Genomic DNA, 17,580 nt, shown 5'->3' with positions numbered 1-17,580 from the left:
GGGGAAGGTCAAAGCCTGAGTTTAAGTTTGTGTTGGTAACAGATTTTCTTCCTCCCCTGCCCTAAATGTTCTTTATTAAGTGATTGGTTTTTGGCCCAGGCCCTGCTTCCACTGAAGCCAGCAGTAAAATTTCTATCAAGACAAGTCAGGTTCTGTAGCTCTGTTCAGGACAGGAATACAAAGATCCCACCTTTGAGTCACTGCAGTCAACAGGAATTTTGCAATACAGCAGGTTTTAGAAAAGTCTGAATACTGCACTTTCTTCCCTCATCCCCCATGTATCCTTTACATTGAGTTGCTTTACAAAACCGAGTGACAGCCTACGAATTTATTCCTTATGACATTAACAGTATATTTTTGTGCAAGTAATGCGCATGTGTTACCACAGAGAAGTCTCAGAGTATGAAGAGATTTATATTACAGCTACACAAAAAAATAAGGCCATGTGCTCCTTACTTTTACATACGTTACGTTACTTGAGCATTTATAGAATGTGCAAGGTGACCGTACATAGTTGGGGAAAGGAGAGAGGATTATCAGAATTATGTGACGGATTTATCCATGCCTCCACACCACTGTTACCTCAATATAAAGTCAGCCAGCCATAAAGACCAGTCATTCAGAAAGAGGGGGGAGGGGGCAGGGGAAGAACAACAAAGAAGGAAAACAAGGAAAAACACCCTAAGCTGGAAACAGTCCTTTCTAGTGAATTACTTACTGATGCTTCAAAAGACATCAAGCACAACCACATGTTTGGTGTAATTATTTCTGTGGTCTAGCTTAATGAATAGTCAGTTTCCCTAGTTCTAGGAGAAGCATTTAGATCTTAAGAATGAATCAAATGATTTGCCAAGCTACTCATCATTATTGCCAGCAGTCACCAAGCAGTCAATGGAGACTTCTCAAGGTCTCTTCCTATCCAGCACTGCTGATCACATGAGGAGGTGGTCAGACAGCTAAACCTAGCTAGTTTTGTTGATATAGTTGCCTTCCTATGGCACAGAACACAGGCCCAAGGTAAACAGAAGATGCCTCCCAATTTTATTTTACAACACCTGAAAGCAGAGATGTCTAGATCAAACCAATTTAACTCATTTAAGGATTCAAAATTAGATACTGGAACAGAAAAGTAACACCAGGGTGTCTGTCTATTTTAAGAAGAAAAAGCTGTTGTAATCTTAGAAGTATCCCTTTTTTGGGATTTGAATGCTCTTTTGCAATATGTTGGATCTTTTGGCCTAAATTTATGCAATCCTGAAAGTCCCATAAGCATTTAGAAATACCATGAAAGACAACTTAAAAGCATGTACACAAGGAAGTAAAGGGCCAAAATAAAAGCATATTACCTATATCAGTTTCATGAGTTTCCTAGAATTTAGCCAGATTTTTAATGACACAAACTACTTTCACAAGCATACTTTAGTTTCTCTACATTGCTTCTAAGTAACAGAAATGAGAACATTTAAAGCCTCCTCCATATATGATAATATACAGTACTGAATCCAGCAACAGCAGGATATTATACTTGGCATTCATTCTCTACTTCTGCAGGTGCATTAGTGATCAAATATTTGAAACAGACATTTCAGTGCTTTGAAAGCACAATCTTGAAGCTGTTGTGCAATGTCAATGTGCAGTCAGCTGAACACACTGAGACAACCAGCTGCTGTTACAATAGCTAATGAAGTGTGACAATTTAAGTGCCTGTACCCAGGACACTCAGCCCTTTGAGAGAGATTAAGCAAGCAAACCTTCATGTAATGGATAGAACTTTGCTTCTGTAATACTCTATGAATATTATAGTTTGAGCCAAGAAACACTTGCTGTAACAGAAGCTGTGGAAGTGGATAGCTGGTGTGAGTGCACTTCAGTGGTTGCTCTATGGTACAAAACACCCCAGCCAAACTTTATAGTGTTTTTCTTAAACTACCTACAAGTGTTGCAGCACACAGTGTTAACTAACATTGCCAAGATGTGGGATTTCATGCTAAGTCCACCAGTAGCTTGCTATGTGACCTCGTATTTTTGTGCAATACCTAGCAAAAGAGCCCTAACTTCAGCTATGGCTTCCAGTGCCATGTTGACTATATTGCAGCTGAGATGACAGAGAATGGTCCCTCACTGGAAATGGCATAATTATGCCAGATAAAGCCAAAACTATGGAGAGAAATGCTTAGCTGTGAGCCACTGGGTAACTTCCAGTTCAAATCTACAGCCAGGGCAACAAGGGCCATGAACTTCCTTATTAAATAAGCAACTCCAGCTGCTATTACATGAGGCAGGAAAGATGAATTTGGTAGGACTAACCACTCCAAAAGAAGAGTCAGCCTCTTCAGAAAGTCTCAAAGTGACCTCCCATTGTCACTAGAGAACATGACCTGAATCACCTCCTGGACACATGGAAGGACATTTGAAAACCTCAACTGAGGTCACATACACTAGAACTCACCTCCTACTGTGGTGCCAACTTCCTTACACAATGTGAGACAAACTAAAACTTTAAGAACTCAATCATCAGTAGACCCTAATAGTTAAGAGACTTGCACTCAGCCTAAAGGACAAGAAATCTGGCACTAACAGTGGACTACTACAGCAATTCAGAAACTTGACAGCCCTTCGTTAGCCTAGCTGCTTCCATGGCCAACATTTACTGAAATTGACTGCACAAAAGTATGACAGTCAGAATTCACCTTGATCTCTTACAACATTCTCCTCCCCCAGAGGATGTTGGTCATCTGGTAGGTGAGGGGTATTGACAATGAAAAAACCTCTTGTACTGCAGGAATGGATGCCGGGAGTTAAAAGCACACAAACCCAAAGACTGTAGTCAACAGCAGTTGGTAAATCAGTGCTCTGTAGACTGAAGCAAAGACAGAAAAGCAACTGATGTAACCTGTCATACCCAGCAGCCATCCCTCACCCACAAGATCAGGTCAAAAGCTAGGGACAGAAGCGTCAGACCCATCTGCCAAGTAAATCATTCACATTAATTTTAGTGAAACTGATCTGGTATAGCCAGACTAGTAATTCTTTTACAGAAAATAATTTAAGATGTGCCCCAGTGGAGACACATACACAACAGGCAACTGACTCCTGAATGACTACTACTCTCTAATGCAGTTTATACAACAGTTCTCTATGCCTGTAGCCACAAACAATTTTTGCACTGCACTCATTCTGGAGCTAGGACTATTGCTGAAGCTCATACAAACAGCAGCATCCCAATTCTTCAGACGTACATCAGCTTCTGGAGCTCCCTGCAGAGGTTATTGTTAAAATCTAGGAGATCTGGGACCTAGTCACCTCATGACCCGCCTTTCTTCACGTGACGTACTCCCAGAATTGATATCAAAAGCTAGCTGCTATTATCATGCTTCCATACACTGTTTCTCTCCCTGCTCCACACTTGGTCTTCTGGACTCTTGACTTAATTCTGCTTGAAGACTAATACAAGGGGAAATGAACTTGAATTTAATTTTTAGTCTGTATGGTTTAATTTCTGGTTTTCTAACAGATATCCAGTTTGCAAAATGAATACCTAGTCTCAGGCTTCTGGGTTGTCATAACACACCCTCAAGCTGATTATAAGACATCCGATCATCACACCTGTACTCTAAAAAAACCCACTACATTTACCGAAGACATGCTCTGCAATAATACTTCAGTAGAATACCCAGCAAGTAGAATATCCTCCCCCATGTTCTCAGCAATCCTACCAGTTAACAAATGTGAATTGATTCTCTTAGTCTTAACCAGTTAGGATGGACAAAAAAATGTTACTTTCTCTGCAAGTTTTAATAGGACTCCCATGATGTTTTCCCAAAGTACTTCACACTGAACCCTTATGAACTGTTCACATACCGTTCTAAAGTCCTCCTCAAACTTGTAAGCTCCACCTCCCGTGGCACAGAGCGTAGTGTGCAAACTGGAGAAGTTCTTTTCACTACCCATCTGTATGAACCTGTGCATGGCACAGCTGGGAAAGCGGATGAAGTGCAGGTTTCCTTTGCGTCCACACATAGTCAAATTTTTCAGTTCAAGATGGACATCGCGAATGCCAGTTTTACCATAGGCTGTATTGGACGTCAAGTATTTCCTAATGCTTTTCAGGTTTTCTACCTCCTCCTGTTCCTCTTCTGCAGTAATGTCCTTAGGTTCAAAGTAGACCAGTTTAACCAATGTTCCACCGATATCCATTCCAAACCATGGAAACGCTAAGGACAAGGGGATTGAGAAGGAAGAAAGAGAAAGTCACTATAAGTATACAGGTTAGCCATATCACTTAAAACATTTACTGAAGAACAATTCAGTGTTGTGACAGTAGCAGCATCTGCTCCTGAAAGCTGGTGGTCACTTATGTGTCCAATTCACATATATTAAACGCCTCTAAGTTAAGACTTCATAAAGACTCAGTTAAGTAAAAGAATAAAGAAAATCTCAAATACACCTCTCTGAAGAAGCAGGTTTTAATAAAGTGAAAATATGTTTTCCCAGGAAAACTTTTTCCTCTTCAGTCAGCATCTCGACAGAGCACATTTACTACATTTCACCCAGCCTGACTCCTGGGACCAGTTCTTAAAATAGACTGAGGGGAGGAGGAAGAAACAACCAAACAGGAGAAGATTTCTCAAGTCACATTTCCACTGTGTAACATCTACAATTGCCTTTCCAAGACCAGTTGGAATTTCTACAGTCACAAGGCTCTGTATGAGGAGCAGCAATACATAACTCTCCCATTATTCTGGGAGTCTCCAGACTTCAACCCACCAGAACTAGCAGCTCTGTTGGAACTACACCACCTGCATATATTAGCAGGAAGAGAACGAGCTGTTTTAAGTTTAATATTTACTACTGACAGTCCTTTTCTTTGAGCACATATTCCCTCTGCTGGTATGTCTGTTAGCCTATCATACAGCTATACAAGAAATGCCACTATTTGCTTCTCAGCATATATACATTTGCCACAGCCAGCCTAGGTCTACCAAAGCCTTTGTTCCATTAAAAGCAAGAGAATATCACTATGGAGAACATGCAGACAGAAGATACTTAACTGAACCAGGTTGGTGTGCCTGATATCCTTATTTATACATGCATATATTTTATATAGTAAGCCAAGTAACTTTATGAAGCAATAAGAAGTAAGAATACAAAAGCAATACAGTTATTGCAGAACGAGGCCACTAGTAATGTTTCTTAGAGAAATTAAAAGTACTGAGTATGTGGCTAACACCTAAGATCCATTTTTAAAATTGTAGTCACACAGTCACCTCGCCTCTCTGCTTTTAGGGACGATCAGGCGGACTTGCTAGAAATGTGATTTACCAAGTAGGGCATTCCAACTTAGTATTGATACAAACTCCAAACAATGGGCACCATATGCATTACTAATATTTCTGTCAGTAAATCTGAACGTTAACAACTCAGGGCAAAGATTTTAATAAACACAGGAGGTACTGATCACACTGTTCTTCCTCAGGTAATCAAATCTCAGTATAAAGTCGCTCAACTTCAGGCTGAAAGGAGCTTAGAGTCTTTTACTTCTTAACATAGGGTCTCAGTGTCATTCTTGTCTGTCTGAAGAATTCAAAAGTCTAAATTTTACAATTATTAATACATCCTCCATTCCCCCCCCCCAACCAATCTCTAACTGTCAGGTGTTTAAAACCATTATTTGGCTACATTGCTGTATACCAAATAACTGAATCATCAGTTTTAGTTCTCTTTCCCTAAGGACAAGGCAGGCATAATGCATGAACTCCCATGAAGTAGCTTGCTTCCAGTTCAGTTTTTCTAAAAGCATCTACTGTTATCTATCACAAAGTCTGATTTCTTTTTCCATGCCCTACAAACTGCAAGACACAAAGACACTGAAATTAAGTCTAATTTGAGGTTTGGGAAGATGTATCGTACGCAGATGCACAAAAGCTCCCTGAAATGGGAAGAATTTGAAACAAGTGTTTTTAAAATAGGCTTTATTTTAAAGAGGAAAAATATGTTACCATACACTAACCTGTATCTCAAATCCTTTTAAAAGTGCAAGGTAAATTGTTAAGCAAAAGTGCTATGGTCCACACTGTACAACACAATAACGAAATGGAGCTCAGGATACCAATCACATTAAAGATTTACACAAATCTTTAAGCTACTGAGAACTTTAATCACCTGTCTCACTGGAACAATAAGTCTCCTCCTTGGACATATTTTAACTATGCAAGCAGGAAGTTTAATTTTCAAAGCAGCATGGTTGGACTGTGCCATACAGAACCAGCCTCTAACTAAGCGCAAACCAATTTCCAATAAACTGCATTAAGGGCATCAAATCTGCTACAGTCTACCTGCAGCAACAGTTGCTTTAAAGCTATAGTGTAGATTTAATCTTTAAGAGAAGGAAGAAGCATTCCATCCTCCTATCAAACACAAGCCCCGCAACAGAAGCGTTAAGTACTAACAGCTAAGAGTTATACGTAAATGACTGCCAAGACATTTACTTTTATATCTTAACATTCTGAGAAGTCATAACTAAATCATTAACAAAGAATGAGTACTATAGAAAACAACTGTGAAGTTATTTCAAGTCTGTGTAATTCTTGGGGTAGATACACATAGTGCTCACATTTAAAAAGCAAGCAGAAATGCCAAGAGACTTTTTTTTAAGTTTATTCTCTCTGTGAATTTAAGCTCCTTTCATTTTGTTGTGGGCCAAATGGAGAGCTTCAGAAAGAACTTTGCTCTTAGAACAGCAGCAGTTTTCTTTAGCACAAATAAAGAGCACATCAGTCCACAATAACCAATATTCCAGTTACACAGAACAGCAGCTTTGTTTTCTTCACAGCTGCTAACAACAGTTATCTTTTGGAATCACTCACAATAAAGATGACAACTACTTTGACTGGTGGACCAATTAGGAAAAAAAACAAGTCTTAAAGTTCCTGACGAAGTCCCACTGAAATTCATGTACGTTCCGTACAACTGTAATGACAGTGGAAACATTTCTGTATTCCAGTGGTTGTTTTTTACATTTATTTGTTCTGTCTTTTGTTACTATCAGTATGTTCCAAAACAAAATGTATCACTGAAGCACGATCAGCTCTTTCAGTATCTTCAGATAACTCACCTTAGCTGGTACCTATACACTTCAACCTTCCTGACACCACTGAATGTGGTCCTAATGGCAGTGTGCTGCAAGGTGCTGCTGGGTTTCGCTGCCTCCCTGAACACAAGAGAGTAAGGCCGTTCAGAGGCCCCCAAAATTATTACTCACTGCTACAGCCAGGGGATATGAAGAAAGGTATTTGTGTAGATACAGGATCCAGAGATCTGAGGGAAAACGGGGCAGGGAATAGTGGGTCTGGGTTTTTTTGTTTGTTTTTGTTGTTTTTTGGGGTTGTATGGGTTTTTGTCTGTTTTAAACTGGAAGTTTGGCATTTAACTGATAACCTGAATAAATGTCTAGTTTCTTGAGTTATTAAAAGCCAGGAAGGCAAAAAGTAGAAAGTGAAATCTCTCACATCCACACCTCAGGCTGATAATGGTTATTCAAAACTGTGTAATTTACTATGAAAAATTAAGCCACTGGCTATATTGCAGAAATGTTTTCACAGTGTAAAAAATACACTTCTTAAGTAAAATTCTCTGATAAGATTGTTACGAACTGATTTCTTTCTTCTCAGTCAGTATGCAATATACCTGTTGGATCAATGCAATCTATTATTGTGGAGAAAATAAAACTATTCTACTGTATTGATACATTGCAGTAAGTCAAAAAATAAGACTATACAATCTCGTTCTCGGTCTCATACAACAGAGAAAACATGAAGTTGAACCATGCGCTCTTAAAAGTCTAGCATAAATCAAAAGACTATGCTTATCTTCTTAAGAATATTAATTCTCTTTTTGTTAAACTACACCAACTACTTACTGTTTTGTTATCTTGAGATAAAAATCTCCATTACTCCAAAATTTAGCTGCAGAAGCATGTGACAACACAAACAGAAGGTATCTACAGCATTGCATAATGAGGTAATCTGATGCACGCCAACAGCTGTGTTATCTGGGGGAAAGGTTCACTCATGAGAAATTCCAGGATACATTTTACCTAGTTTCTGCAGACTTTGAAGAGTATGAACATTTAAGGCTACTCCTATAAAGCCTATTACATTCAGAACCAAGCGCATTTTATTTTTAAAAAAACCCTATGCTTAACATAAAATATAGGAAGGGGGCGTAGAGGGCAAATATGAAATCACAATATGGACAAGATTAGAGGAAGCAAGAAAGAGGAGTTATAGGTCACTAAGTAATATTCCCCTCCATTAAAGGGGATAACCAGGGGTAATCCTTTTCATATGTTTAAGCAACTACCACATAAGGTTAGCTGAACCTTTTTACTCCTCAACTCAGAAAGAGATTGTACCTGAATCCTGCTAGTTAGTACTTTGTCCTCTCTACCTGAACCCTACATTTATCCATGAACAATTTTTAAATTTTCGGCAGTTTCTTCTTATGCCAAAACAGGTTCAGCTTATACATCCCTCTTACAAGACCTGAATTTCCTTGAACACAGCCACAGTATCTATTTTTTTTTTAATCAGTAATTCGAATGGTGGTATCAATACTCTGATATCTTACTCAAATACCTCAAATGAAGTATCTTGGGTCAAGCGGCTTTTCTTCCTGGACACATATATGATGCAATCCTACTACTTCATTTACATTTTTCATTTGCATTTAATTTGCATTGCTTAATGCTTTGATGATCTAATAACTTCCTGTTTTAATTGGGACTGGAAGATGGGAGAAATCACCAAAAATAAGAACAAAAAAAAAAATCAAAACAAGAGTCACAAATAAGATGGGATAGTATTCTCACAGCTTCTGAAAGCTGCTTTCTATTAAAAAATTAACTGATAATATATCTTACATATATCCATATATTTTTCATTTACTTCTTCCTATTTCACACTTATTTTGAGCAATCCAAACACATTGCAAAATGTAAGTATATTTTTCCTTTGGAAAAAAAAATATCTTTAAAAATTAATTATATCTGCTTAGCAATGGAAGTTTCTTCAACCTTTACAAAGCTAGAGCTAAGTAAAGCATGCACGCATATCAGGCAAAGCCTTCCAGTTAATTTTCAGCAGCAAGGGTTTACTGAATGTCTACTGCCTCACCAGAGAATTAACAAAAAACAAAAACAAAAAACACCACACACACAGCCCTGACAACCAAAAAACTTCAAGCCCAGAAGTACAGAACTATTTGTTAAACAGTTGTGGCCATTAACACACACACAGTCATATTACCACAAACTGATTTCTGAAGATAGTACTGGGACACTAGGTCATTACCTAACCTGGACAGATTAATTGAAAAACCTTAAGAAATAAAAGCCAAACTTAGAAACCTACAAAAAGCAGTGATGAGCTTTCAAGAAACTCATTCTTGCATCTGACAGCACCAAGCCTGATGGAAGTGATTTGCATGTTTCCCATTCCTGTTGGCAAGGTTGATATGCAGTTTTAACTCCCAGGATGCTGGACCACAGCACACCAGTTAATTCAGTTTGTTACAACCAGTCCTATTCCTTTGGCAACCCTTACTCCCACCTACATTAAAATCAAGTGGACACTAACTTTAAGCAGCGTGTCACCTGAAGCAATTCTTCAGATTAAGAGATTGTGGGATATTCCAATGCCTTGAACAAAAATCCAGTAACCAGTAAGATTGTACTCACTTTCAAATAGCACGACCAAACCCATTTTTCACTCCTGTATTCTTCACCAAAATATACTATATAATCATGGCATTTCACATTTAACATCACTGCAGCTGAAGCCGCCTAGGTTTTCGGTAATTTGCACCTGGTTTTAACTAGTACTACATAATCATGCTGCAGCCAAACATCACAGGTGTAACAACCTAAATATTGGCCAAAAGTATTCTTTACTGCAAAGCTACAACTCGAAGGGATTGGTAATTACAACCAATATGCATTATAACTGCCATGACTAAGTGGTCACAATGCCTCAAAATACACATTCTTCAACCCCTAACAATTACCAGCTGACTTGGAGATGCAAGATGTTGATTTGAATAGAGAAAGCTTTATCTCAATTTAAGAAAAGCAATAGAAATAAAATGTCCAGCTGGCTTCTGCCCCATGTCTGATGCAGAATAATGCTGCGAAGCACCAGCCTAGTTAACTGCCATGCTGATATCTTTGTCCTTACTTGGCTACAATGCTGTTTCACAGCGACTGATGAAGCCATTTAACTGCTCTTTTTCTTTCTTCTGTTCAAAGATCACATTTAAGCTGAAAAACATGACACTTTAGCAAGCTTTCGAAATCTGCAGAATTCACACAGTTTCAGTATTTTATTCTCTTATGAAGTGCTTCACAGCGCAAGGCACCATAACAGATACTTATCTGTATTCATTACACTGTACTGCCATACAGAAAAGTAACATAAACCCTAGTCTCACAGAGGGTCTGCACTAATTATTTGAACCAGAAAACTGACATAAACCTATCATCCCTGACAACTCATCTAATTCATCTAAGAAGAAACACAAAGCAAATATGACCTTCTAAGCAGAATATGAGTCAAAAGGAAGATAGGTTAGTCCCCAGATCCTCTCTCACCACAGGCTAATCAGCAAAGCACACTGGTTTCACAGGGAATCTTCCGCTCTGAGAGGGAAGCAAAAACTTGGGAATATATAAATCTACCCCGCTTTGGCAGAAAGCAAAAACAATCAAGAAAACATATAATTTATAAGGATTTAAAGGAATAATCACTGCAAAAAGATAGGTTTCATTTGTTGAAATATTGGGAAATGCCAATTATGTCGTTATCTTCTCTACCAGTCAAAGCAAATCCCACAATCAATACTCAAGTCTTACATGGCATGTGGCAACTGCACTTCATTTTGCAATGTGTCCTTAAGCATATAACAAACATCTACAAAGGCCAGGATTAAACACATAAACCAGTAAAACGGGACTGTGTAGTATTCTCTGGATATGGATACAGTGGGAAGTTATGCAGTACTAGGAGAATCTGAGTATAATATATTGAATTTTTTAAGCTGGTGACAACGTGCTATCATATTTCCCTGCAATACTAATACTAAATTGCAAATTATTCTTGTACAAAATTAGCCATATAATTCAAAAAGTATTCGTGTCTTCCATTCATCAAAGAAAGTGCCCACAAAATAGTTCTGTAAAACACTTGGCTCACCTGCTGTTTTCATCAAAGCCTCATGTCATTAAAACCCCACAACTGAAGACTCAGTTGTCATACATCTTGGGCAATATAGACAGTCACCTACGCTTTTTACTTTGATGAGCTCTTTTCCCCCTCAAGATAAGAAAGAAATTCCAAATTGCCCATTCTTTCTTATTCAAGTGATTACATGAATGTCTAAAAGCCTTGTTCTTTGCTTCAAAAGAGTTTTTAATATTATGAAGAGTTTGATATGCAAGTGCTGACTCTTCTTAGTTACACCAATTCAAAATGTAGTGTTAGTACAAGTTCTGCAGTTTTTGTTCCTGAATGGAAACGTGAATCTGGGCGAAGACTAAAAAACAAGTTTGTGATAGAGAATGATTTGGTTACCAATATGTTAAATTTGGTAGAAGACTAAATTAATTATCTATAGATACTGTAAGCAACACGTGATTAATCAATACTGAGAACATTCTAACGGAAAGTGGCATGTGTAGCTCAGCAAAAACATTTTAAAAGCCAGAGATGGCACTGGCTAATAAGTAGCCTCGTGAAAGCTGCAGCTCTTCAAGGCTCCTTATGACTATTTTGTTCTGCTTATACAAAAAAGTTTATTTAGTATTACTTTCAAAAGAAAGAAAGGAAAAAAATAAACCAGAGTAGCTGAATATACACTACCTCCTATTGAGTAGAAACATCTTTAAGTTTTGGCAGCGGGTAGCTGTGATCCTAACCATCTCTGATTACCCTTTTGGAACATGCCAAACTTTTAACAAAGAAGCAAACATTCGCAGGCTTTACTTGAAGGGCTACCAAGTGAGAGTGTAAGGAAACAAAGTACTCCAATTCCACGGGACTGCTTTACTTTTAGAGTTTACCATGGAATTATTCAATATCTGCATACCTACACATAGGAAGTTAGCTATGACTATGTGAGTAAAGCATACTATTAATCAACAAACTATATGCAGTTAAGTACATTACAAACATGGATGTCTGAGACTCACAGCCTTAAAACAAAACATGAAATAGACAGCCAGTTCACAAACACCTCTCAAACCAACCAAGCAAAAGCCACACATGATGCTCATAAAGAGCACATTACAAATTTATCGTGTTTGCAATAATATACTCCCCCCCCCTTCCCCACCCAGTCAGAAAAATTTACACTCAACTAGCAGATCTACTTTTTTCTTAATTTTGACGACGTTTGAGGAAGGAGAAAAAGCGTGTAAGTAAGTCGCCAAGGCACAGCGGCGCCCAGGTCGAACCCCCGCCCGGCCGTTACTTACAGCGCTGCTTGGCCTCTATGAGCTTCATGGGCGCGGCGGGGGCCGGCAGGACCCGGCAGGACCCGGGGCACCGCCCGACGCGGTGCACGGCGAGGCGCGAAGCTGCCGCCCGTCGCCCGCCCGCGTTTGTGCCGGGCCGCCGCTCCCCGCCCGCCGCCGCCCCATTGGCGCAGGGCGGGCCCAGCCCACGCGGCAGCGGGGCCGTGCCCGGGCGCTGCCGCCGCATTGGCCGGCGCCGGGGGCCCTCGCTCCGCCCGCCCGGCCCGCCCGCCCGCCTGCGGCGGGGACTGGAGAGAGGGTGGGGGGGGGTGGGGGAACGCCCGCGGCGCGGGAGCAGGGCGGCCGCCAGCTCCGGCCGGGCGGCGCTCCGCAGGGGAGGCGGCGCAGGACCCGCGGCCGCCCGATGCCGAGGCCCGGCTGCGGCAGCGCCGCGCGGAGAGGGCCGCGCCGCCGAGCCGAGCCAGCGCCGCCCCGCCGAGCTCATCACTTACGTGGCCTGTGCCGCCGGCCCGAGTCCACCCTCCGGCGCAGCCTGCATTTCTTGGCCGGGGAGCCGTGGCTGAGCGGCGGCAGCTCCGGGCGGAGCAGCAGCGGGTGCGGCGCCTCCCCGCAGCCGCCGTTGCTCAGCGGCTGGCTCGGCGGGTGGAAACCGTTCTGCAGCAGCCCGCCGGGCAGCGAGCAGGAGGCGGCAGCGGGCGGTGGCGGCCCCACCGGGGCGGCGGGCTGTGCGCGGAGCTGCTCCCCCATGGCGGCAGCCGCTCTCTCCCCTTTGTCTCCCGGCTCAGCTCCGGCTGGGCGCGGCGGAGCCTCCGCTCATGCCGGCGCCCGTGCCCGCAGCTCCGTGCGCCGGGGATGCGGCGCCCGCCCCCCCGCCGCCGCCGGCGCACGGCGCAGGCGTCCTGCCCGCAGCGCGCTGCAGAGGGGCGGCCACCGCCCTCCGCCGGGGACGCGACGACCCCCCCCCACCCCGAGGCCAACGTGCGCGTTCCCGGCCCCTGCGGGGCTCCCCGAGCAGCCCCGGGAGCGCGCCGGGGCTGGGGGGCTGCGGGCGGCCCCCACTCGCACGGTGCCGGCCGGCGGCGGGACCCACGGTCACAGGGGAAGCCGGCACCCGGCGCAATTTCCGTGTGGCTTCGCTCGCTGGCGCACCCCGGGCAGGCCCGCCCCGGTAACCGGCTGCCCTGACGTTTTTGCTTCAGGCCGCCCACCCGGCACATGCGTGGGACTCAGGTATCTGTGTCCCGGGGGCTTCTGTGCGCGTGACCCCAGGTCTGCCTTGTACTTCGCACAAAGTTATTTGTGCATCAACATCAACGTTCAAGTTTTTGTCCACATTGTCACGTGTTTCCTCAACAGCTTAGGGGGACTAAATGTGACCTTGAGTGAGTCTGACCTCGTGCTTTTTTAGTTTCTTGGCTTTCCCTGTGCAGCACTGATAATCTTGTGACTGTGATTTACTCTCTGACCTCTGAGACATCCAAGTGTAAAAACACATTTTCTGAATGAGATGTATTAAATATCAAGCAGACATAAAATAAAACGGTGAACTGTGCTGTGGCATCATGTGCATACTTGAAAAGAAACAGTAATTAAATTTTGGCCCTGTGCAGTAAGGTCTTTTCTTTATACAAGCTGCCAGCCACTACATGGATGATTGTCCTTAAAGTAAACACAGGTCACATAGTGTCTCCTCCTTACACCTAAAATTAGTACAGGACACAGGCCCTCCCCAGTAAAACACCTACAAAGAATGAAGAGCTATTCTAATTGCCTCCAGAAAGGGATACTGTATTAAGAAACTGCTTAGTGAGAGGGACGTTCTCTCCACTTCTCAGATGGGACCAGAACATTATATTTAAGTAGGTGAGCACAAGCCACAGAAAAAAATGTGCATGAAACTGAGGAAATGGAGAAAGCATGTTTGAGAACAAAGAACAAGCAAAATTTTCTTTCTAAAAAACAATATCCAATGTTGTGAAGATGATTAAAACACCAAATTTTCCTCATACCCTAATGCATCAGCAACTGCTGTAATTGCCAGCCCAAATGCAATTGCCCTGAAAAGGGCAGGAAGGCAGGCAGGCTGTATATGTTTACTGCTAGAAGGAGCCGTATTGCTTCCAAAACTGTGAATTTTTTTGAGAACTCCCTAACTTACTGATTTATGTTTAAACTAAAGAACAGAATGCTGCTGCCTAGACTGGCAGGGACCTTATACCACTTGTTGGCAGTTCTAGGCAGCTGGCTCATTATGCTTTATGAACTTTCCTTGTTAATTCAGACCTCCCAGGGCATGAGGAATCCTTGCTGCTACTGGCCCCAGCTGGCAGTGGTTGTCCCCTTCTCTTCCCTGACACAGAAACTGACTGAACATAACAACCAGCCCCAATGCAGAACAGAGGATCATTCCTACAAACCTGTTTTCTCTGCAACTCCAGGGTGACAGAGGGGATGGGTAGGCAGTTACTGTATCTCAGCTGAAGAGTGGCAACTTTTTACCTTACTCCAACAAAAGCAAAGCCACCTTTCATTGCACCCTTACACTTCTGTGTGGTACCACTGCAGTCCACTGACTCTGCAATAGAATGCAGCAGCTGTTTTGAGTACTGTGCCTGGCACTAAACTTCTGGAATAACTAAGAAAGGATTAAACATCAAGTTTTAGAGCCTAGGAAATGAAAGATTTGAAGGGATATTCAAATCTGGTACAGGTAACAGCAAAGGAGATACATCAGTTGCTGAGAAACTAGAAGGAATTCATAAGCGGTAACTACAGTAAGGGAAAGTCACTTTAGACTTCAGACATTTCCTAGAATGGAGTAAGACAAGCATTAGACTCCACTGGACGACTCAACTATCCATTGCTGCAAGTTTTTACGAAAAGTTAAATATCTGTGAGGAACAGTCTAGGTAGAGCTGATGCTGAATTAGAGCAAGGACAGGGCATGCCTAGACACCTTAGTGAGGTTCTTTCCAATCTTTTATTGCTAATTAAATATTTCCCTAATAATTTACTGTAAATATTGCACAATTATGCCCAGGATAGAAGCAGACTAGACTGTGATGAATAGAAGACACAGGTCACGAAAACACTTTTAGGATATGATCTAACTCACTCACAAGTTCAGGGGCAGTGTAGACGAGTGGCATATAACAACAACAAATGTCACATCAAAGAACGCTGAAGAAAATATAAACCCAGAAAAATGTTAAAGACGGTCCAAATCAACTGACAGGTTTTATGTACAGGGACAGATTCACTAAGTGTGCAAGTTTCCCTGACCTTGTAAGCTCTCCAGCAGGAATGGAAGAAAATATTTGCCAAATGTTTTGTTTTGTTGTGGAAAGATTAAGTTTCAAACCAATGCGTTTTGATAAAGCAGCAATTTCAGACTCTTGTACTGATGAATATCACATGAACTGATTTCTGCACTGCAAAATACTACTTTTTTCATATTATTTTTGTTTACACTTGTTTCATTTTGGAATAAGCTTTTCGAAAGGTTTTACATACCCTCTTTAATTCTGAGTTCAGAATTATTCAGCTGTTCTGAAATGTAAACTGAGACAATGGGAATAAAACTAGAGTGTTTAAAGTATTATGTGATCATCTCTAAGTGTTTAAAATGAAGGAATCTCATGTCCTCAGTTGTATATGGCATTGCTTATTTTGAGCAAACTACAGTGCAATCCATTTGGCATTCAGGGGAAAAAGACCTGAGCCTTTTGCATTAATAAAGTTGAAACTGGGGCAGATGAACTGTTCACCATATTCTGTATCAGCGGTGAATCACAGCACAACATTTCATGAACTCACTGCCTGATGCAGACAGCCTGTGCTCTTCTGCTATTCTGCATGGGGGCTAAATTGGTGACATGAAGGTCTCGCATTATACTTAGTATTTGAAAATCTGGAATGCCATAGAAAACACAATCCAGAAGAAATATGACAGAAATTATAATGTCACCTCTTCAAAACAAGACAAAAAGCAGAAGTAAACTAACCTGCTACTCTCACAGTTGAGCAGTTGGCTCAAGACCTGCTGTCTGCTGTTTTTTTTTACCCGTACTATTTATGAGACAATGCATCACAGCACAACTGCCTGAAAGCAGGTATTGCTTTTAAGAGGTACTGAGCTCTCTTGCCTTCATCCAACATTTACACATTCAGTATGTTACTGCCTACCCTACATTCCTTTATATTAATTCCTGTATATTTTACATAAGTTGCTGTAAATCACGAACTAGGTGGAACATACAACATCCATCAATGAAGTCATGGCATGTATAACAGGTTCAGTTTCTAACACTTTGATGTAACCAAAGTTTTCCTCTTCCTTTTACCCTAACTTTCTAAACAAATTCTGTGAGCCAGTTCAGTTTTCAGTCTAAATTGCCAAGAAAACAATCCACGTAGAGGTGCAATACTGACAAACAAAATTGAGGATGCTTCCAGCTCTTTCAATATTAATGCTTACTCAGGATTTCTGTCTTCCTTTCTGAACAGGAGTAGGTGGAAACTACTTGTTTATTTTAAAATATTTTCCTATATATTTCACTGCAAACCAGCAATCTGGTAGGAAAAGGACTACAAACACATCGAATGCTGAAGAAATCCAGGACACAAATGGACTCAGAACAGTGAACAGGTCTGCTATACTGACTCACTGCATATTACACATTTGCACAGCAAACATTTCATGGATTATTCCCTACCCACCTGCACTTCAGACACCCAGCTTTATATCACCTCTATTTATTTGTTTATAAACACAGAGAGCCAGGCTGCAATTCTGTAACTCTATGAGTCAGCTTCATCAAACTAATGACTACCTTGTGGTTAAGATACTCTGCCACAGGATCAGAAGTGCTGTGCGCCAGCCCTTACAGTTTCAAAACCAATGGAACTAAAAAGCAAAACAAAACAAACCACCCTTTCAGGCATGTTATCACAGGCAACCTAGCCTGAAATTTTTAGGCTCCTCCCCTCCTCATTCTGTGGACCTCCCATGTCCCTGGTCTGAGGCTAAGCTAAAGCAAGCACCAAACAGGTGC

The 17,580-nt window shown here is 41.7% G+C and overlaps 1 protein-coding gene across 11 annotated transcripts in view; it reads right to left on the bottom strand.

Annotated features, from left to right (window-relative positions):
* Positions 1-17,580, bottom strand: part of PANK1 (pantothenate kinase 1) — a 48,087-nt gene that overhangs the window by 15,204 nt on the left and 15,303 nt on the right. For 8 of the 11 annotated variants that reach the window (XM_042786814.1, XM_033001754.2, XM_033001753.2 and 5 more), the window contains one exon: positions 3,862-4,214. In XM_042786814.1, coding sequence (XP_042642748.1) covers positions 3,862-4,197 — 336 coding nt within the window. In that variant the 5' untranslated portion in view covers positions 4,198-4,214. Of the gene's footprint in view, positions 1-3,861; positions 4,215-12,526; positions 12,642-13,017; positions 13,434-17,580 lie in introns of those variants that run through there. The other 3 variants (XM_042786791.1, XM_033001752.2, XM_042786834.1) reach the window with 3 other exon arrangements.

This window comes from Tyto alba, unplaced genomic scaffold (assembly GCF_018691265.1).
Source record: "Tyto alba isolate M040663 unplaced genomic scaffold, T.alba_DEE_v4.0 Super-Scaffold_1, whole genome shotgun sequence".
Taxonomy (NCBI): Eukaryota; Metazoa; Chordata; class Aves; order Strigiformes; family Tytonidae; genus Tyto; species Tyto alba.
This window is presented reverse-complemented; position numbering and strand designations above follow the sequence as displayed.